Genomic DNA, 22,581 nt, shown 5'->3' on the forward strand with positions numbered 1-22,581 from the left:
AAGCATCAATTACACACATAATTTACTCCTTTACAATCTGATTCAAAGTTCAAAGCAAAAACTTGCACTGCAGAACATGAATTAGCCCAGTGATCACAGGGAAAAAAGCAGTGCCCTGCAGATCTCTCCAGGCTGGCTTCAAGAAGTGTTCCACCGATGTCTCCTGGGGAAAATCACATTATGTATTGTTTGGGAGAGGGAAATGGTTTTGAAGCAGCCTGCTACTTGACTCAAAGCAAGAGGTGCAGAAGGTATGAAACTGAACTTGGGAAAAGCCATGGAAATGTTTGGGATGAAAATTAAATTACCTCAAAAGATTTGCTTTTGTGGATGTGCCCAGAGGATGCAAAGCTGGGTACAGCAAAATGCATCCTTCACTGAGCTTATGTAGCAGCTCTGCACCATGAATAATAAAGGAGGAAGAAAAGCTGCTTATGGATGATTTCAGGACAAGTAGGCACAAGCATGACTTCTCTTTTATTCCACCTTGATAACAGTGTCATGGTTTTATTTTCATAAACTGTGATGCAAGTAGAGCTATTTTAATCTAACCACAGAGACCCTTCGTTTGTCAGCAGTGGTGATCCTTGACCTCATGGCATTGAGCTGTAACTCCATGATGCTTCATTTCCACCTCCCACAGACAATCAGATGCACTGCTGGTGAGCTGCACGTGGTTTGAACGATGGTAAAGCAGCCTATGGGCTACAGACACCAAATCTCATCAGCAGTGCAAGGGGGGGGAGATTTCTGCCAAGGAGGTAGGGAGCATGCCCAAATCCTGAGGTGGACAAGGACAAGTGTAACACCTGGTGAGCAATGACCCTGCAAAGCCTTCTCCCTGAACTGGTAGATATATATACAGAGAAAAAGCAGGGAAAGAAATCAGTTACCCCTTCCATCTTCCTTCATAACACACAATGCAACTGCATCCTAAGAAACTAAGGCAGACAAGGGCTGTGAAAAGATCAGTGCAGCATCTAAAACTTCAGCAGAATCTTCTTTGAAGATGCTGGAGCAGCTTGCCCCTGTTTGTCTGTGTTCTAAACCTTTTGCATATTGTTCTTAGAGACAAACACATTATTTTGTGCTGCAAAGCACAGACACCCATAAACACTAAAAAGAAGATATATGGAGAGGGAACAATGGGGTTTTTAATGGTTATAGGCATCTTTCATCTTAAACCCAAGAGTTTAAAGTCAATTGCAGCTGTCTTGGATTGTCTCTTTCTTGTATAGAGCCTTGTAAGTAAACTGTAAATTCAGAACCCCTAGCTGTGATCATTAATAGATGACATTTGGTGTTAAACCAAGTCCAATTCTCTGGAGTACTGGCTGGGATTTTGGGTGCTACTTTGTACCCATGTTTATCTTTTAGTGACCATCTTTTTCACCTGATGGAGGGCAGGGGCACTCACGGAAGTAAATCTTTTTATTTTACACTTGTTTACCCTGTTCCCCTTTCTACAACAGCTGCAGTAAAATGTTGTTTCAGTAGAGCACTGCTTTGCAAATTTGGCTCAAGGAGACACTGAGCAAACAGCTTTTCAGAGAGCTTCAACTCAGCTGTCAGAGGGGGCAGTTTGGTCTCTGTGCAAGCAATACTCACATTCCAAACTGCATTAGAGAAAAGCCGGTGGGGTTTTATGCATTTTTATTATCAGTTCCGGACTAGGAATTTGATGCTAATTTTTTCTTAAAGCCTGTGTTTGCAGCAGAGTTTATATTCTGAAACAAAACCAGGATTGTGATGTTTTTCTCTCACTAGCTTGCTCTTCTTTATCTTTTTTTCTTTCTTTTTTTTTCCTCCCCTTGGCTTTACTCCAAGGACCTTTTCTGCTTGTTTGCTGCACTCTCAAGATGAAGCACTGGATGGTTACAGCAGTGCTGGTAGCACTGGTACAGGTTTCTCAGAGTTTCCCTGCCTTGTACCACCGAGGCTGGTGGAGGCTGCTGAGGGAAGGGGACAGTTGTGGAAAATGCGATTTGACGCTTTGCTCCGAGCCTAAAGACTGTCCAGCCGGGACTGTGTTGGATCGCTGTGGCTGCTGCCGGGAATGTGGGAATGTGGAGGGTCAGATCTGCGACCTGGACCAGGGCAATCATTTTTATGGGCAGTGTGGGGATGACCTGGAGTGCAGGTTGGATGCTGATGAAGCCAGGTTCGGGGAAGTCCCTGAACCCCAGTGTGTGTGCAAGTCTCAAGAGAGCATCTGTGGACCTGAAGGGAAAACCTACGAGAACATCTGTCAATTCAACAAGGCTTATGCTGCAAAAAGAAATATCAGCATGAAACATAAAGGGCCATGTGAATCAGGTAATGTGTACAGAGGCACTTCCAAACTGAAAAAAGAGCTGATTCTTATTTTCAGATATCTTACTAGCTGCTCTAGTCTAGCTTTATTATACTAATACTGCATTTTTGTTATAATTATCATTATCCTGTTATAATACTACTTTGTGCTAAACATGTGGTTTAGCAGCTGGTACCTAATCTTGCATGTTATAAGCCTCTAGATTAGACTAGTGGATTAAATCACATGGTGACTAATAAGCCATCAATCTACAGACTGGCTCTTCTCTGAATAATCAGAGTATGATTATTATAATCAGAGTATGATTTTTTTCTACAAAAGTTGTATGTGTAGTTGGGAATCAGTAAACAGGTAGGATAGACTGGAGAAACAGGCAAATGATTATTATTGTAAGAGGAGTAACCTAATTTTAAAGTGGTGATAGTAAGGTGGATCTCATACATACACACACACACACATGCATGTATATGTGTATATATTTGTATGCATGTGTGTATCCACCAGTGAATGTATATGGTAAGCAGAGAAGCAGGGGCAATAGAGGAAGATAGGGTTTAATTAACAGCTCTGTTCTTTTTAAAAAAAAAAAAAAATCCAAAATATTCCAGTTTGAGGATCATCATAAAATCTAGCTAACCCATGAAACAGAAATCCAAATATTAGAACAGAATCCAGCTGAAACAATTTCTCTAAAGACATAGTGCATGAACATTTGTCTGTGATGATTGCTAGTGGAAGAATTCTTAGGTGGGTTTTCAGCAGAATGCTGACTCCTGCTCATGTGCTGTTCTCATTCTTCATATTATTACAAGTGATTATTCCTGAGCACCTTTCTCCTAAGACACATGAATATAAAATGAAAATGTGAAGAAGCTTTTATTTTCTGACTGAGAAATTACAGGATTTTTTTTTTAAGTTAATGAAATATTTTCTCTAATGAAGTAAATAGAAGAGGTCTGTGGGTCATAAATGGGTCACGGTTCTGGGAATCCAAAATTGCAGCTCTGACAAAGGACCACATGTGGGAGTAACTCAGGTACATTTTACCCACTCCTCTCTAGCAGTCTCAGACTGTATGCTGGGCTTTATATTGAATGAACACTGGATACTGAACACTTAAAAGGAAAAGTGATGAGCAGTTAATACCAGGCTTTCCTCTTTCTCTGGTTGGAAGAGAAAGATCCATTAAATAATCCTTTATTTGGCATCAGGGTATTAAGCTGGGAAATGAGGCTTGTCAGTAAAGACGTGCTCAGCAGCCTGCAGTACAACTGAAAGCCTGTCAGCCTCGGGTGTGCATTCTTGTTTGGGATTAAATAGCACTGTTTCTTGTGGCATAACCCCTCCAGAAAGATTTCGAGTGGAAGTGCCACTGTTGGCAAGTGCTGGTGTCTTCGCAGCAGAGGCAGCTGCTCAGGCACACGGGCTTAAAGCAATGGTACCTCTAATTAATGTGACAGAACTGGCCACGTACAAGAAACTTTAATTTGGAAGTACTACCACTTTTAATCGCTGCTGTTGTCACCCAGCAGGCCTCCAGTCGCCCCTAAGGCACATCACGCAGCCGCTCCTCAAGCAGGAGGAATGAGCTGAGCTGCCCGGCGTGCAGGAATCACCCCCGGTGTTTTCCTACAGCTTCCCCAGAGAGGTCCCCTGGGCTGCCGGGAGGAAGGTGCCCTGTGGGGTGTGTGCAGAGCGCTGGAGCCTGGGCTGGGGGACACCAGTGCCCCTCTGCTCCTGCTCCCCGAGCTGCAGCTGTGCCCGGAGCAGGGGCATCCGAAGGGCCCCGCGGCTCCTCGGGGATGCAGCGGGGCACAAAGGGCAGGGGGAGCCCGGGGAGCAGCGAGCCCTCGGCAGCACCGCCTCCCATCTGCACGGCCAACAAACACCCAGCGCCCTGGGGGCTGGGTACCCAGCTATAAATACAACTTTCACCCCAGTCAAAGTGCTTTGTTTTGTTATTCCTCCTTCAAAGCTGTTTTCTACTGATGCCAAATGGATTAATTGTATACAGCAACCAGTGAATAAATAAATAACAATAAACCCCTTTCATCAGAAGAGTAGAGCCTTTCATCTTTCCTCTGTCACAAGAAAAAAGGCCTAGCTCACTAAAGAAACACTGAAATAGCCTTTCCTGAAAGCTAGTCTTGATCCTAGTTTGATTAATATTTTACCAAAATTACAAAGTACATTAGTTATATACAAATTCTCCATGCTTAAACCATTCCCTTTCACATTCAACTTTCCCATTCTCTTGCTGATAATTTAATGAACTAACAGAACAATCTAGCAGTGATTCTCTTTATATTTAGCTGTGTCACATGAGTCATTTTAAATGTAAATTTTGGAATAAAACCAAACAAACAAGCCACAAATTTTTCTGCTGTTTTCATAAAATCAGACATAGTTTAGAAAAATAATAATATACAATATGAGGAAAAAATCCTGTGAATTATGTAATTCAATAGTTAGGAGTGCTGTTGAGTTGATTATGGAAGATGAAGCAGAAGCAGTATTTTGACTTCTCCTGGCTTCTCATTTATGTCTTCTGTAAGACATGGGGATCATTCATGACTGACTGGGACTGTAAAAGGAAAGGAGAAGCTCCTACCTATTCAGCTCTGGACAACTGAGACATCAGAATGCTTTCTATGGCTATCAACAAAAATTCATCTACTCCAGGAATCAAAGTGACAGGTTGCCATAACAGGAAAGTTCTGTTTCTAATCAGTTATACAAAAAAGTACACACAGATATGCATGGGAGAATTTGTCTGAACACAAAATCTGAAACACTCAAAAGTGAAGTTTATAAATTTCTGTTAAAATGGTACCTCAATTTTCTTCTGCAAAATACACAAAAGTGGTGTTGTGAGACATGGAGTATTTTATTTCTGAAGGCACTTCAGGTTTGAGTAGATAATGCAAGTATTTGCCATGTGTTCAGATCCAGGAAAAGCAGTTTGGTTAGATCAAAACTCATACTTGCTGTGAGTTTGATCTCACATGATGCCAGTGCTGGTCAGCCCTGTACTCAGCTGCTGGCACTCAGCCCATACCCAGGCATTCCCAGGCTGTATCCTCCTCACAGTTAATGGCAGCAGGGGTATTTCCAGGGTGGAATTCATCCAGGTGTATGGTGGACAGTGCTGGACAGCACTGGGGTGGCCTCACTGGGCTGAGCCACAGCTGGAACTCAGTCCTTGGCCACGTCAGTGTTGTCAGGGATGCTCAGGGCACCTGATTAGCACCACAACAGAAATACTCACATCTGCCTCTTCAAAAAGTTATTACATTGCCTCAGTGCAGGAATAATTCAAAGAACTCCTGAGAGTCAATGTAGACATTTTGGGGGGTTTGTACATTTTAAGCTTAACTAAATGTATGATACTGGATGTATCACTAAAAGGAGTGTGGCTGCACTGAGTTTTAAGATTTGAAGGCAAAAAAAATTCTCATCCTTCAGTTAATGCTGATTTGAATACAAAGTTTTTTAAATATTAGATTCTGAATGTACAGTTCTCATGAAAGAACAAGCATTTAAGGGTTTAAGTATCCTAGTTCGAAAAATCTTACTTGTGAAGAGCAGCAAGATTCTTTATTGAGGCATTTATAAATGGGGAAATTGTTAGTTTGCTGTATAATTTGTTTGCAATGAATTGTAATCAGTATGCCATTCATATTTTCTGCACAGACACCAATCCTGAAAAACTAACAAATGTATTGTTAGAAAATACTGCTTGAAAACGTGGAACAGGCTGTTACAATTTCAAATGCTGGAGCATAAATGCTGCACCTCTGTACTCATTCAAATAATATTGCAGGTTTTTACTTATTAATAAAATATATTAGTAATATAAAATAATAATGTATGATTATATAATAATATATTAGTAATATATTAATTATTTACTAAAGTTTGTATTTCCAGGCATCTGGGATCTGTACAAAAATAAAATTGCTAATTAAATACAAACCCAATGGCCCAGAAAACGCATTCCTTTTTGAGAACTGGTCTGGAAATGGAAAACAGATTTTAGAAGGAAAAACATTTTTTGTTGACAACAAATAGATCCGGGGAAAGAAAGCAGAGATCTCCAAAACAGGAAATCTGTGATAAAAGTAAATATGTTATTTTGCTCTTTGCAGCTAAATATCATCATCTCCTGTTAACACTTAGTATGCTCATACATGGTCATAGGGGGATATGTGCTGAAATCGTGTATGAAGGCATCAAGGGATGGTTTATTTTTCCGATGTCTTCAAGCCCCTGGGCTGGCTCCCTCTCCTGGTTACCGGCAGCTTTTGCTTCGGGAAAAGGGAAAGCACCACTCAGGGGCAACCAATAAACAGTGGAGAGGGATGAGGGTGAGAGAACCATAGGAAACAAGTGAGTGAAATGTAACAGTTATGATAAATATTACATAAACCCTTACAGCATTAATTGAATTCAACCCCTTTCATTCCTTGTCTCGTAACAAGACTATGGGATGAAATCAATAGCAATTGAGGACAAATGAGGAATGCATTAATGCTGTTTATTCTGTAACTAGAGGCAGTGGGTTCCATGGGTGCAAGACAATGCTTTAGGAAGTGCAGGGCAAGACCAAATTTTGACAAGTTCACCATGGCTGTATTTTGGCTTTTAGCTAACCAAAATGGAACAGACATTCAGAAGAACTATCACACAATCAGGTCACCGTGACTGTTTGCTACAGAATTTCTTGTACTTTCCCCTGAAGTGCAGTCGAGTACTGGTGGCTCTGCTGGTGGGCCCTGAGTCCAGTCCACGATGACAGTCATGGACAAAATTAAACTCTTCATTTCAGCTCGAGTTTCATGATCACCTGCAAGGGGAAGGACAGACGGGTCCCTGGAATAAGCATTTTTAAAAAGCACAGACACAAGGTGTTCTGAGCTTTACAAAAATGTTTGGAATCACATGGCTCTTCACAACGTGTGAGAGGCAAAGGCAAACTGATCGTATCACATGCATCAGGAGTTAACCTGACACGCTTTTGTGTTTGTGTTCTTTCGTGCACCATCTCCTAAAGCACCACTGTTGGTTCTTTGCAGCTCCTGTCATTTCTGTGCCACCTCAGGACACCCAGAATTACACAGGCAATGATGTCATTTTTGGCTGTGAGGTGTCAGCCTATCCTATGCCGCACCTTGAATGGAAAAAAAAGGGGAATAAAATGTTTCTGCCAGGAGATGACACCCACGTCTCAGTTCAGGTAAAACTTGAGTTTTCCATGGCATACAGTTTGGGAAGAGGAGCAGGGTGGTTAATCTGTGCATTCCTCCTACAGAGCACAATACTGTTGCAATAAATAGATTCCCAATAGGGACCCTCTGACTATACAAAGAATGATGATTTCAGTCAGTGCTTTGGCAGTCCCAGCAGGAGGAACAACAGCCAGGGTACCATCTGGCCTGCTTCAGGGAAAGAAATGATGGAAGAGTCTCTTCATGTAGGTCTGATGAAAAAATTGAGCAAACATAAATGGAACCATTTAGGCTACTGCCTGAAAGGAGGAGCATTCTGGGAAGGGTGGCTGTTCACAGCCCCTTTTCTACTCTTGAGGCAAGAAACCCAGTTCTGACAGGTATCTAAAATTCTCCTTTGCAAGTTGCTGTTTCTGAGAACTGTCATTTGGGTTCTGTTCCCTGAGGCATTCATAAGGAAAGCAAAGAAACTTGCTCATTTTATGGTGGCCTCAGTGTTTTAATCTGAGGGGAATGAGTAGAATGGCATTAGTATAGGCTTCAAGAAAATCTAGAAATAGGCTGAAAGTTTTAGCTGAAATCAAATAAATCAAAATGTTAACTCTTTTAAATGGAAATAAAAATAGCATACTGGGCTGGCAAACGATGCCAGCTGTACAGGCAGCCTGCAGGAGGGCTGAAGCCTGTACTGATGCCTTCTCCATGCCTTCTCCAATGGCCAAAAAACATGAGCAGAGACTACACAGTGAAATGCATGGCAAATTTCTGGATACACAGCCCAAAAGCACTTAGATCCAATGGACATGGGGCACAACCTGAAAAAAAGGCAGAGAAGAAAAACATAGAGTAAGCTAATTAAAGTACCTAAACCAGCAAAGTACCAGAAGTGTAAGTTATTTAGAAATTCTTCCAGAGGCAAAGTGAACACAGGTGGGATTAGTGGACTTAAAGTTGCTGAGAGACAATGGTGCAATGAGCTACATCCTTGCTGGTCACCTCAGAGCTAAACTGCCCCCTGTTTCCTGTCTCATTAATACATTCAGCATGAGAGCGTCTCTGCTAACATCTCTGAATGGGTTTGCATTATTTGTTTGGAAAAGAAAGCTCACCCCTTTAGGAGGCTTCAGTCCAAGCCAGTTGAAAGTGACTGTCATGAAGTGTGGAAGCTCCTGGAATGTCGTGCCAATCCATCAAAACCTGCCTGCTGAGTGGCAGCTTGGTCAGGCCCCAGGCCCTGAACAACTCGCCCAGATCCACTCCCCGCTCTCATCCTGAAGAAATTGCTGAGCCTGAGAACAGGGGGCAGTGCTCTGAAGGAGCAGCAAATGGTGCTGGGACAAGAGACAGGAGGAGCACTGGGAATCAGCAGCACGAGAAGGAACAGGAATGAGAGAACTGTGAAGGGCAATGAAGCTGAAAGAGCAGAGCTGGGAGCACATGAACTCAGAGGCGCAGAGCAGTAAGAGGGTAAAACAGAGCAGGAAAAACAGAACCAAAGCACGATGGCACGAAAAAAAAAAGCAAAAGATTGTAATGACGCTTAATCCATTCACAATTATTTTGAGAAATGTCATGGTGTCTCCTAGCTACTTAATTTCAAACTTTTCTTTCCTTCTCAAAGGCAAGAGGTGGGCCTCAGAAGTATGGTGTGACAGGCTGGCTGCAGATTCAAGGCCTCAAAAAATCAGATGAAGGCATTTACATCTGCCACACCAAAAATAAGTATGGTGCAACATATGCCTCTGCAAGACTGAAAGTCGTTGATGGTAATTATTTTTTTTTTCAATTTGAATGTAAAGAATATAAAAATGCATTCAAATCGGCTGCAAAGGATGGATTTGTCAGAATGCAGATGAAGGATAGGAGAAATTACCCAAAAGTGCCCACATTTTAACTTTTCTGTGTGCTTTTCTTTTACTTTATCCCCTAACGGGTTGATATTGTAATATTTTGCTGCAAATTCTACCAGCTCCCAGAAAACAGAAAGTTGTGGATTAGAGTCATACAGCTGAAACACATAATATTCCACTATCCTTATCCTACAGACGTCCTTTGATGTTAGTAGGACCCAGAACAACAGCTGTTGTAGCTGAGGGAGCCTTTGAACCATGACAGGTCTGCTTAGCTGTTTATTTTTCAAAAAATTAGGAAGGAAACAGTTTTTGTTCCTTAATGGGAGTGATGAGAGAGATGTAAGAAATAGCTTTGCTGTTGTTTTGCATTGGGCCCAGACCTACAGAACAGCATCCTTCTTCCTCCAAGGAACTGGCTTTCCTGGTAAATTCAGGATAAAGATACACTGCCTTATATTTGCCTCCTGATCTAGAGGAGCTTGTCACTAGTCTAGTTCCTGCAAGTGGCTTTCAAAGCTTTACTGCCTCTGGTAACATTTGCAGGTGCAGAGGACTGACCTCATAGTTTACTAGTATTGGGAATTAAATGCATTTTCAACATGTCCTCAGCACAGGAAGGATGTGGACCTGTTAGTGTGGGTGCAGAGGATGCCACGGAAATGCTCTAAGGGTTGGAGCACCTCTGCTCTGGAGCCAGGCTGAGCAAGATGCTGATGTTAAGCCTGGAGAAGAGACAGCTCTGGGGAGATCCCAGAGCCCCTTCCAGGGCCTAAAGGGGCTTACAGAAAGGAGGGAGAGGGATTTTTATACAGGCAGGACAACAGACAGTGGTTGGACAAGGGAGAACAGTTTTAAACTAAAATATGACAGATTTAGACTAGATGTTGGGAATACATTTTTGGCTGTGAGGGTGGGCAGGCCCTGGCACAGGTTGCCCAGAGAAGCTGCCCCTGGATCCCTGGCAGTGTCCAAGGCCAGGTTGGATGTGGCTTGGAGCACCCTGGGCTGGTGGAAGGTGTCCCTGCCCATGGCAAGGGGTGAAATGAGATGAGCTTTAATGTCCCTTCCAACACAAACTATTCTGGGGTTCCATGATTCTATACAGAAATTTGCTCATGTATCATGAGCTTCAGTGGTATGAGCTCAAGTCATCAGATAAAACCCCTCTCCTTTTCATAGATAGTGAGGATTCAGAAACACTAAACTTGCTGTATGAATCCAAACCTGTACTTTCAACTCTGTTCCTATCTTCAACTATTTTAATCTGGATTCAATTATGTTTTGCAGACCCGTCTCCTCCATTTGCATTTACTGCTGGCAGTAGAAGTGCAAGCTACAGCATTGAATATGAGGACTATTATGACAATTCTGATGAAGAAGATGATGAAGAATATGAATCTGGGGACTATGATAATGGAAACAACTCTGAATAATAATTTTTATACATCTGTTGTCCAATAATTTTCACACTGTTATATTTACTAGTAATGTCTGTGCTGTAAATGGCTCTTCTGATAACATATGTATATCCACCTTCCTGAAATTCAGCTTTGGATAAAGTGTATCATGCTACTCACCAGGAATAAGAACAGTTGTAGCACTCACATTTAGATTGTTAAATATAATGCTTCAATATGCACCTTTCTGCTAAGTATACCAAAGGGATCAAATTTTATGTTAATTTTAAAATTATTTTATAATTTCTTTCACACATTCTAATTTGCCTGGCAAAAATGTCATTAGTTAAACAAAATTTTTACCTTGTAACAATTTCCTTTTTTTCAATAATGTACTACAAAATATCAAAAGATTATTCACATGGCAACAAGCATAAGTAAGTATGGAGGTTGCAAACTAGTCTTTAATCTCCTTAGTTCCTGTTTTCTCTTAAGTTTCAGCAAGATTTTCTTCTCATTTGAAATGTTCCACGATTAGTCTCATCAAAGGTGAATTATCTGTCTTTGGGGGGATTATTTTGTTTGCTTTTAATAGATACAAATCCCAGTCTACAGCAAGCAAGTGCTGTTTTATTGGCAATACTCAGATATGCCCAGAAAAGATCCCTCGTGGGTTCAAGCAGCTGAGCACACCTTTGAACTCCTCTTTGTACCAGCTCCTGTGTGTCTCCTCACAGGGAGAGGTTCCCTCTCCTTCCCCCAGCCCAGGGAGCGGTTCAGAGTTTGGGATTGTTATTTCACTCTGAGCAGGATGGTGTTTGGTGGCATCACTGCAGTTTCAAGGCAGCAGCAGCGGCTCTGCAGCTCGGTGCCTGCCCTTCAAACACACAGAGATCTGCACCACAGGAGTTCCTTTGCTGTGAACGAATGGCTCCTGCTCTGACCCATCCATAAAATGCCCAACTAAAGCACAGCCAGCATTGCAGGGCTGCTGGAAATGGCTGCACAAAGCAGGGATCGTCCTTTCTGAAACCCACCGAGCACACGCACGTTGTTCGAATTGATGCACAGGGACCAGACAGCAAAGGAAGCAGGTTCAGAAACACGATATGTCCAAGTGTAGAGTGAGAAATATCTCCAATTGCTTTTGTTAACTGTTTACTAGAAGGCTGGCTCTGAACTAATGGGTGATGGAAGACACCAACTATGAAACCTGCTTCTGGGGGGCACTTACGCCTCTGGTTTCTTTCGGCTGTGGGCAGATGAACAGTGGTAAATTACTCAACAGTCAGGACTAAGGAAGAAGAAGTTCAGGCAACTGCATGGAAAGCCTTGGTATCTGCACTCTTCTTCATCCAAGGGACAAACCCATGTAGTGATTACTGCACACACACCGAGGTACCATGAGTTAAATTGATGGTGACGAGGAAGCTTCAGGGGCAATGCTGTTGTATGCATACACGTGCAGAATTTTGATGTATATACAGTGCATCACAAATTCCTCCTTTAATGTGCTATTTGTGCCTTTTTTGCTATTAGAAAGATTTTTCCTTTCAATTTGAACTACTTTAGAAAATTGGCTATAGACTGTGTTTGCCCTGAGGTATTATTGACCTTTGCCCAGGTAGTAAACAAGAAAAGAATAATTTATTTCATTTCAGACTTCACAGAGTATTGTCAGCTTATGAGAAGAAAGCATGTAATTGTGTCACTGAAAAATAATAATTAGTTTAAATTCAGAGTGTGAAATGGCTTCATATTTAATTACTGATTTTGCTTTTATGGACTCTTCCTGGTCTTAGTGATATGTCTAGTAACTTCTTTTGCTTATCCACTATATATTAACTTGAACATAAAATTATTTGGTAGAAACCACTGATCATTTTTTATGGAACTTTTTAATATATTCAAGATCAATTGTGACCAGTATTGCAAATTAATGAATTTGATTACTAAAATCATCACTAAATTGTGGCAACATATATTGGCATAGCCTAGTGCAGGGCACAGAAAATAATCTTGAAATCATTAGCCACAGAAAGAAATTAGAATTCTTCAGGGCCTTTTGCTGTTGTTAATGTAAAATGAAAAACAGAAAGAAAAGAATGTTTGAATGAGAAAATGTGCAGCACAACCAAAACAAATACCAGTCTGTGAGTGCTTGGCCTGATGGACTATGTTTATTTAAGAAAAGTTAACCTTCCCAGAACAAAGGATTCTAAATTAAATATGTCGCATTTCTCTCTGAATGTATTTTTTTTTAATTCATTTAACAAATTGTTGTAAATCATAAGTCATTCATTTCAGTAAGAAAACTGCATTTTGGGAAAAATCCCAGTGTGATGCAAAAACCCAAGGAACACCAATACACTGAACAATTCCTAGTTCCTTTTTTACGGGAGAAGACAGAAATGGCTGGTTTTGTTTACATGCTTTAATCAAGTAATTTACCATTAAATTTAAAAAAGTATGGAGAAGGTTCAGCCCTCCCTAAGCAGCATGGCAAATGAACGGATCTAACTGTGAATGCATTTTCTGTAGCAACAGATAACCCAAAGAGCAAGTTCAAGAAGCTGGTTTTATTCCACCCAGCAGGAAACGAGCTGAAGACTGTGCATTAGTCCTGCTACTGTATCTTGTGAGGCAGATCTAAAACCTTGTTTGATTGAGCTTCCACTGAACACTGCAAGAATTTTGTTATTTTCCATGGAAGTAAGTCTGAATTTCATGGCTCAGCTTCCTCCTGTCACACAAGCATCTTTACTGTCATCCCCCGTCCCATGTAAAGGTAAAGAAATTCTGTAAAAGTTGCTAAAGAAATTGTGATACTTAGTGCAGCTTTGTCCTTTGGGCTAGGACCCTGACATAGGCTGGGGGACTTTCACAATCTAACATTCTTGCTTGCTGTGGTAAATCTCAGGAGTTTTGTCAGGTATTAGTCTAGGAATCCACTAACTCCACCGGACCAATTTTTTCCCCTAAAAATAATCAGGCTACAGTTGACAATTGGATATAGAAAGGCAATTGTATTTCAGAGATTAAAATGATTCAACTGATGATTAAATAAGGTGCAGTCACAGGGCTGCACTGAGCTGAATGTCCCTGGCACAAGCTTTGTGCTCTCCACTTCTGTCCGTGCTCAGCTGTTGCCACAGGGAGACCCAGGCTGGGGGGGAACAACTTGCTGGCTAGGAAGAAACACTCCAGACAAGCTGGAAATTGGCTCAATCTGCAGAAACCCCAGCTCTCACTCACACTTGGGTACATGTGCTATGCACAGATTCTGCTCCTGAACTATTTATTTAACTTATTCACCTCATTTCTTCAGTCTCCAATGATTAATTAAGGTATTTTGTACAAAAGTGTATGGTTCAGTGATTCAATTGTGATAGTTCATGTACAAAGAAATTACTCTTCCACTCCCCTATTAAATTGTCATAACTCAACCTTGCTGCCAGAGATGAATCCAGCAAATTCATGTTTTCATTCCAGGTCTAAAGCAATTTCCATTTCCAGAGACATTCTGCCACAGGGGGCCTCTTCTTTGGGGCTACCAAGCTTCACATGGGAATATTTGCAAAGTAGGTGAAGCATCAGGGAGACACACTGAGCTTCTTGTGCACTGATTTACATGCCATGTTTTCCCCAATAACCCTGAATTATTCCTTTAACTCTAGAAAGAGAATGTCTTGGATCACAGTCAGTCTTTGCAGTACTTAAGAAGTAAAATGTCTGGGGTAATTTAATCATGTTTGCTGTCACAGACTCCACCTATTATCTAAATTCCAATGGTTAGCAAAAATGGGGTTCATCTCATTCAGCTGGAAAATGAGACAACTCTATTCTCTAAATTTAATTTCTTTGATCCTTTATAGGCACCTATAGAAGAGGTTTCCCCCTTTCTGGGATTACAGTGCAATCTGTTCCTTCAGATGCAGATTTAACTGCCTGAGCACCATCTATTTGCCCTGCTGGATTGAAGCGGTATTCCCGGTTTTTCCACTCTCAGGACTCTTCCTGCACTTTCCACAGGAGAATCCAACTCCCGGCTGCTGTCCTGGTCCAAAACCTGCCTCAGCAGCACAGGCATTGGTTTGCATCTTTTCAGTATAGCCAGAGCAGCCCCGTGACGGCTTGGCCCATGTATTGACTATTTGTATTTAAACATAAGAAATTAATGCCACACTGAATGAATCCCATACAATTTGTGAACTGCTGTTGTAAAACGGGAATGTCCTTATAATCTCTCACAGTCTGAGGGTAAACTCCGTGGAAATTGTGCGTAAATCCGCACCGTGCAAAGCCAAATGCAGAAGTGCGGCAGCCCTTCGGCGCGGTGACTACCGAAACCCACGGCTCCGCTCGGCCACCGGGACCCCGCGGGACCCGCGAACCGCGGTACGGCCACGACACCCGCACGACCCCGCGGGAGGCGGCCCCGGCCCGGCTCCCCACGCCCCGCTCCCGCCCCTGCACGCCCGGCCCGGCCCCGCCGCTGCCGCTCCCCTGCCGGTCCCCCCGCCCCGCGGCTCGGGAGGATGGCGCTGCGCGTCCAGGTCGGTGCGCCCGGCGGGGCCGGCGGGACCTCGCCCGGTCGTCGGAGCGCCCGGGCTGTGCGGGGCCGGGGCCGGGGCCGCCGAGGGGCTGCCCTGGGGGCGGGCAGAGCCTGCTGAGGGAGGCGGTGGAGCCCTCGGGCGGTGCGGGGGGCTGCGGCTCGCTGGCCGAGCGGAGCAGGGGCCGCGGGATGCGGAGAGCCGGGAGCGATTGGTGCCGAGGGCAGCCCTGCCCGCGGAGCCGCGGCCGTCCCGGCTGGGCTGAGGGCGGGCGGGGGCAGCGGGACACCCGTGCGGGGCCGGCGGGCGGGCTGGTGCTGCCATCGCTCCGCGGGAGCCGCTCTGGGGTGCGGCGGCTCCGCCGAAGCAGCCGCATCTGCTCCCCGGTGCCAGCGCGCTCCGAAGGCGCCGCGGGGCTCCTGCGCCGCATCCTCGCCGAAATCCAGAGGCAGCCGCGCTCCAGGATGAACACCAGCCACTGAAACTGCCCTCAAACAAGGGAGGAAGGAAAGGGAAGGCGGGAAGGTGTCTCGGGAGACACTTACTGCGGTGGTCAGGCGTGTGCCCATCATCTCTCGCGGCTTCGCTGCACTGGTGACAGCAGGCTCTGGCACTGTTAGAGAGGCCATTTCAGGCATTTATTTAAATACTTGGGTACCAGGCACGGCACAGAAAAGGACCTCTAAAATATACTCTCTTTTTTTTTTTTTTTTTTTTAAACTGTGGCTATTCTGTTATGTGCATCATGTTGCTCTTGCATAGACCTGGTGGAACTCTTTCTTCCTAGAGTGTTTTCAGTCAGCAAGTGCTGCTTACAATCAAAACATCCAGGAGACTTTGTCAGTGTCAGCAAAAGTCCGATTAGGAGCCTACCTGGTTTCCTGCCAGTTTGCTTGGCTCCTGAGCTGCCTGGGAGTCGCTACGGGGCCAGGCCCCCAGCATTTCTGCCCTTTGGTTCTTCCACAGGAGAGTTGCCAGGGACTTCGGGGAGCTGGAGAGGTGGGACTAGAAGTATCCAGAGAACTTTATTCAGCATATTCATGAGTGTTACAAAAAGGTGACAAAATCATAGAGTCTTTTTTATTAGGATGTGAATCTGTTTGTTGGAAAAAGTTCCAGTTCTTTGTGATCAAAAATGCCACTTCTTATTCAGGTCTGTTTCTACTCCCATCTCACTTAAAGCAGCCAGCATCTGATAGCTGGATTGTCTCCACTGATGGTTGTTTTCTCAAGGAATCACCTTTCAGCTGTAGATCAGGCTTTGAGTAAGTGAGGTATCTGAGGGCATCAGTCTCATGTTGTGTCTCATATTAAAGAAGGTATTGTGACAGTCTCATGTTTCCTTAGAGAAAATACCTCTCTAATCTAGAGAGAGCTCGTTTTTGACTTCTCATTGTTTTCTCTGATTATTTTTTTCTGAATAAAGTTAAATAACACCTCTGTTGCTCAGCTGGGTTGCCATCACACACAAGGTGGTTGTATTTGCTGATTTCAAGTTGTATTTTTTTTGGTTTTGCTATTAGAATCAAGGAAAAGCAGCACATTTCTTCAGTACTACGCTTAAAATGTAACCCAGAGAACATCACAAGCACTCTGAGAATTCTGAGCACTTTCTGGCCATGCCTCCAGCCTGTCAATAAGAAGCTTTGTCATAACATTCTCCTGAGAACAAATACGTCCAAATAAAGTATCTCAAAGGTCTGCACATCATCAGTCTCAATATCCAGTAAAAGAGCTTTTCTTTGAATGTCGTTGTCTCGTTTTTGTTCAGGCCTTACTTTTTTTATCTGTCCTTCATAGTTCTAACTCGTCAACAAGAAGTCATCCTTACCCTAAATTTCTACATTTTGGTGTAACCTTAACAAATTAACACTGTGCATTAAAGTGCTTATGTTCCTGAAATCCACTGTGAATTCTTTGTGTATAAATGATTTTATTTAGCCAGCTTATTATAAATGATTTGCTGTTTCAATGTCAGTTATCATACAGTGATTTCAACCTTGCTGATTGGGCTGAAAGTACAGTTTTATTCTGTACTTTCTCAAACTTTTTGCCAAATTTGTCCTGACTCGAAAGTCAAATTTCTAATCAAATATAAGAGGGGTTTTTGCTGACTCTGACATGATAATTTGGTTTGTGCTTCTTAGTTTGTATTGGGTTTGTTCCATCATGGAACGATGCATTGTAGTTATGTCTGAAGACCCATCTTTGCTAGATGTCCTTATTTACAAGTTTTGCCCCAATTATGTGGGGTTTATGTTGTATTTTCCCTAATGTATATGCTTGCATTTTATGAGCCTTAATGAGCTTTAATTGGTATGGATCTTACTTCATTTAAAATTGCATTACTGGGATTGTTGCCTGTTCCTTATTTTTCCTTTACTCTCTCTCAGTGTAGGAGAGGGAAAAACAAAAGCAAAAGAGGTCTCTGTTGAGCTCAGCCTTTGAGGTACTCGATCTGTTCACTCAAGGAGCAAATGAATGTACTGTTTCTTAAAACTTCCCCAAAGGAACAAGTACACGTCTACTTTTTGTCTGAAAATCAGGGACTCCTAAAATGCCATCATCACTGAAACACAAAAGGTGCAGATCAAACCCAGGGACTCCCTGTGCACAGCAAAAGTGGGGGAAAGACCATGATCTTTTTTTGATGTCTCAAGGAAATTACATGCTTTGATTGACAAAACCAAATGTATTTTGGTTGCCAAAGACACTGTCTTGGAATTTTAAAAGACATTTGAGCTACAGTATCTGTGAGGTGGATTGTGCTGCAATCCAGTCTTTTATTTAAAGGGCAAAACATATGTTTGGAAGGTCTGGTGAACAGGATTTTGACTCAAACTTCTAAATGAGATTGGTGAAATACTGTGTGCTCTCTTTTCTTTCTAGGCCACACTCAAATCATGAAGTACTTGCCAGGTACCTTCTAATGATGTGGCCACTTCAGGAGAGTTACCTGGGCTTTGGGGACCTGATGGATGCTAAAACTTCTGTTTGTGTAATGGTTCCTAAAGGTACTCAAAGGGTTCATCTCTCTTGTGAGACAGTGACTCATAGATACAAATCATATTCCTCACACAGGAGGGAGGGGTTTCACACACACACCTCTAGCAAAGAGAACTTTTTCAGCTCCTAAGCAGAGAGGAGTTTTAACTCTTCTCCTGCTATTACAGCTTCTAAATTGCCCCATTTTTTAGTGATATTTGCATCAACAGATGCATACAAAGCTAATTTTTTCTGGATGTGGTAATTTGATGAGTTTTAGTGGTTTTAAAATTAAATTTACCAGAAGTTTTCCAAGTGACATAGCTCAAACTTGACAATTTTCCATCGTTTCATTTCTCTTTGGGCATCCCATCTGAAGGCCCAGAACAACAGATGGATTGAATCATAGTAAAAAATACTTTGGTAGCTGAGAGAAGAAATGGCAGTTTAATTTCCAGCTTGTCACAGAAAGCCTCCTAATTTTTTTTTTTTTGTAATTTAATTGTGAAACAAGTGGAAAGCTGAGCATAGGTAACAGTTCACGTTTCTGCTATAGTATCTAAAATTATAAACAAAGGAATCTTAACGTGACTGAAAAGTCTTCGTGGGAGTTTCAGTCGTGTTGTTCCCTTAAGAGAGCCTGGCAGAAGTAGAAGTGCTCTGTAAGCACCTGTCTGCAGGAACTGATCCAGCCCAGCAAACACAAGCTGAGAAGGTCCTGCCAGGGTTTATTGATAGCCCTGAATGTCTCAGCCAATGCCAGCTGCTGTGGGAACAAGGAATGGTAAATGGGAGGTGTGCTGTCCATGAAGGCAATTCTGCTCGTAGAAGCTCACGTAGATTTCTCAGTCATGGGCCACTATTAGGGCAGAGCAATAAAGCCAAATGACAATACAGGCAAAATGCTTTTCTCTTTTTTTACCTGAATGATTCTAGAATTTTTTTTCATTTGAAGCTGGTCCTTGTGGAAGTGACTATACCCTGCACCAGAGAGGTCAGGCACAAGAGGGGAAAGGATCTCAGCTCTCAGTACTCTCAGAAGGGCTATAATCAGAGGTTGTGTCATCTGTAGAGCAGTGTTGGGACACAGTGTGGTATAATCTGCTGGTTCTCATTTTGTTCTGGTTTCTAGCTATGAAACAGGTATCATCCCATCAAAAGGGATGGAAGTTACAGGTCTCAGCTTTTTTATCACTATTTTGTTATTTATGTTTAGTTACAATGAAACAAAGATAGCACTAAAATACACCTTTTATAAAGTTTTGGTACACTTAACAAAATGATTTATTCATTATTTATCATTTATCATGCCTGCCTGAGCTTGTCAGCACTTGTCCCCACTGCCTGTTGAACAAAGAATTGACATTTGTGAGTAATGTTTGTTGTTAAAATGTCATTCTATGAGTTGGAGCTGAAACTCCATGTAAGCACAGTTACCACTGAGTGGTTAGTCTGGTTGTTCCTTCAGTTGTACTCTCCATTAACCAAGCCTGGTTTTCATAAGGTGTTTGTTTTGTTTTGTTTTGCTTTGTTTTATTGTGTGAGAGTGAACATAAAGGTTCGATTGCGACATCTTCCATAATTTCTCTGCAATTAACTCACAAATAACATTTCGTATTTTCAAAATTAAATGCCTGGCCAGATGACTTAATATTTTAAAAAAACATTCGTTTTTTCAAAGTGTACTTTGTATTCATCCCATAAGATGCTAAAGAGATTCAGCTCATGTTTGTAAAGGATAAAAGTTGCAGATATTTCTGATACACCCTCTAATCACTCACGTCACGTTGCTCATGTTCAGCTCTTAATATTTGTAAAAGTCATGCCAGGGCAGGTTCTGACTTGGAGGAATAAGAGCCTACATTGTTTTCCTTACTTTTTAGGATCTATGTTAAAGCCATTGCTATATCCAAAAAGAATGAGCAAGTATGTGTTAGGTCTTTAAAAGTGAAAAGGCCTTGCATGAGAAACTTATGATTCAGTTTGGGCTTTTAGAAAATCTGCACTGTTGTGTTACTTCTGTGGACAGCAGTACCCTGAAACAGGGCTGAGAACCTGCTGCTTCTGATGAAAGTTTTTAGTGTTCTTCTAGGTAAAAATTAACTTTAATAAACTTGAATTTTATACATTTTAACAGCTTTTGAAACAGCTTAACTTCCTTTTAGTTAGAGCAGAGTTCCCACAACTGCAGTGTGCATTTCCCATTCCATGGGATGTTCTGGATTGAATTGAGAACATTCAGTAGGGACACTTGTCTGTGAAAACTTGTGTGTATTTTGAGTTGGCTGTGAGAGCTGCTGTTATGTATTGAAATAAGCAGTGCCCAGTGTATGGGATTGTGATGAATACTTAGTGTTTTACCTGCCAGTGTTCTCTGAATTAAAAAACTGTTGTCATGTGTCCTAGAATAATGATCATGTATGTAATGTATTTTGTGTTACTAAATGTTCAGCTGGATTTAATGATTTAACAGAGCTTACAGATATTGTACTAACTATAAGAATTCTTTTTTTTTTTTTAATCCCTGGCTTAAGTTTCTATTAGAACTATTTGGCTCATTTTCTTTACAGAAGACTTGCACTGCTGATTTTAGAATGCTTTGTTACAGGAAATTACATTCTGAGCTGTGTAGCTTTTCAACCCAAACTGGGTCCTTTAATCATCCAAGCTCTTATTCAAATCGTTGCTGAAGTTACAAAACTAGGATGGTTTGATGTACTAAAAGATGGGCCTATCTTCAGAGACATTATTGCTGATGTAAAAAAAAAAAATTTGCAGGTAGGAAACAATTTTTTTACTTCTGCCTTTTTATTTTTGTTTTGTTTTGTTTGGACCTCTTCATTTATGTCGCTTGGTTTGATGCTTGGATGGCAGAAGTGTAAAAAGCATTGCTTAAAGCAGAAGATCACGCTGCAGTGAAGAACCAGGGTGGGGTTGGCGCCTTTGGGGAGTTTGATGCCTCACATTATTCGTGGTGCTGTGGTGGTTTTTTCTTAGTTTTCTTTTTCCAAGCATTCTTTTGTAGGGTGGTTGTAAATTAGCAGCCCCTGTTGTCAGGCCGTTCTGTTTAATGCCTTCATTTTTTTTCAGCTGCTGTGGAGATGCATTTCTGATCCCTGTCTGTGTGAACATCAAGCCCAGAACTTCTGCTGACAAAAGTAGATGGGAAAATTTAAGCTATTTGGCAATTTCCTTCCAGGATCATCCATTATCCGTGTATGTGGTGGTGATCCTGGTAATTCAGCAAGAAAACACGAAGTTAACAGGTTTTGTTTCTTGATAATGAGTTTCTCCTTTGCTTTTCAGTCTTACTTTGTTTATAATACTGTTTGAGTTAATGTACTTTTTGAGTTACTTTGGGAATGCCTAATAAAAGATAAGTTGCAATAATCTGCTTATTAAAAACAAACTCAAGTATACTTCTCTACCATTTTGCAGTTATTTTTATGAATGTACTGTAATTGGAATTTGCATTTATTATTAAAATGATTGCAGTGTGACTCTTCAGTGTGCAGCTCATTAAAAACAGAGATTTAAATACAAAATTTAGCTTCTTAAGAGATTTCTTTAGTTAAATTAAGAATTTCTCTGGAAAAGAAAATTAAGCCATAGATCTAGTGAATTAAGTTTTATACAAAAATTGAAGAAATAATCCCTAAACAATATTAGATATGTTAATAATTAGCCTATGGTAGTTTCAAATACATATGCATTAGCATTTTGGATTGAGGTTCATCCAGTGTGAATTTGAGTGTGATTTAATACTGAAAAAGGGATTAGCAGTTCTTTTCCCAGCTCCTTCGTAATTCATCACACAGCTTTTCACGTGTGTGAGAAAAGGCAGGCTGCATTTTCTATTTTTACATGTTTGCATGATCTGTGGACTAATTTAAGAATTGGAAAGTTGTGTCCAAATTACAGTGTAGGATGTTTAATCTTGGTGAAGGCAGATAGGGCAGATGTTACTTTTGCTGAGAGCTCCCCTAAATTGCCTCCTCTGATTTGCTTTGGTGCAAGTGATGATGCAAAGCAGATGACAGTGAAAAGTTAGGCCCCTTGGTCAGTAGTCAGACGTTTCATTAGTTGAATGCCAGATGATCTTCAGAGTTGTACAAACGAGTGTAACTCTGCCAAAGAGCAGGAATGCTTGTGTGCTCTCTTTTGAAGGAAGTGATGCTTTTTATAATTGAACCTAAATTGTTAACATCATTATTGTCCCTTAGTATTTTCTGGCTTGATGAATTCTGTACT

General features: G+C 41.7%; 1 protein-coding gene and 1 long non-coding RNA gene across 3 annotated transcripts; both read left to right on the forward strand.

Moving 5' to 3' along the window:
* Positions 1-1,516: 1,516 nt before the first annotated feature.
* Positions 1,517-14,238, forward strand: LOC126638335 (kazal-type serine protease inhibitor domain-containing protein 1-like). Its single transcript, XM_050312122.1, has 4 exons — positions 1,517-2,316; positions 7,390-7,550; positions 9,164-9,308; positions 10,683-14,238. Exons 1-4 carry the CDS (start codon positions 1,860-1,862, stop codon positions 10,826-10,828), a joined length of 909 nt encoding a protein of 302 aa, XP_050168079.1. The 5' UTR covers positions 1,517-1,859; the 3' UTR covers positions 10,829-14,238.
* Positions 14,239-15,285: 1,047 nt separating this feature from the next.
* On the forward strand, positions 15,286-21,839 carry LOC126638462 (uncharacterized). Of its 2 annotated transcripts, XR_007628612.1 has the most exons (5): positions 15,286-15,348; positions 16,869-17,043; positions 18,235-18,359; positions 20,939-21,108; positions 21,421-21,839. It is a non-coding gene; the product is annotated as an uncharacterized LOC126638462 (long non-coding RNA). The 2 variants fall into 2 exon arrangements; XR_007628611.1 differs by lacking the exon at positions 15,286-15,348 and having other exon boundaries at positions 16,142-17,043.
* Positions 21,840-22,581: the final 742 nt, after the last annotated feature.

This window comes from Myiozetetes cayanensis, unplaced genomic scaffold, assembly GCF_022539395.1.
Source record: "Myiozetetes cayanensis isolate MyiCay16 unplaced genomic scaffold, myiCay2020 scf17, whole genome shotgun sequence".
In the NCBI taxonomy this organism is placed as follows: domain Eukaryota; kingdom Metazoa; phylum Chordata; class Aves; order Passeriformes; family Tyrannidae; genus Myiozetetes; species Myiozetetes cayanensis.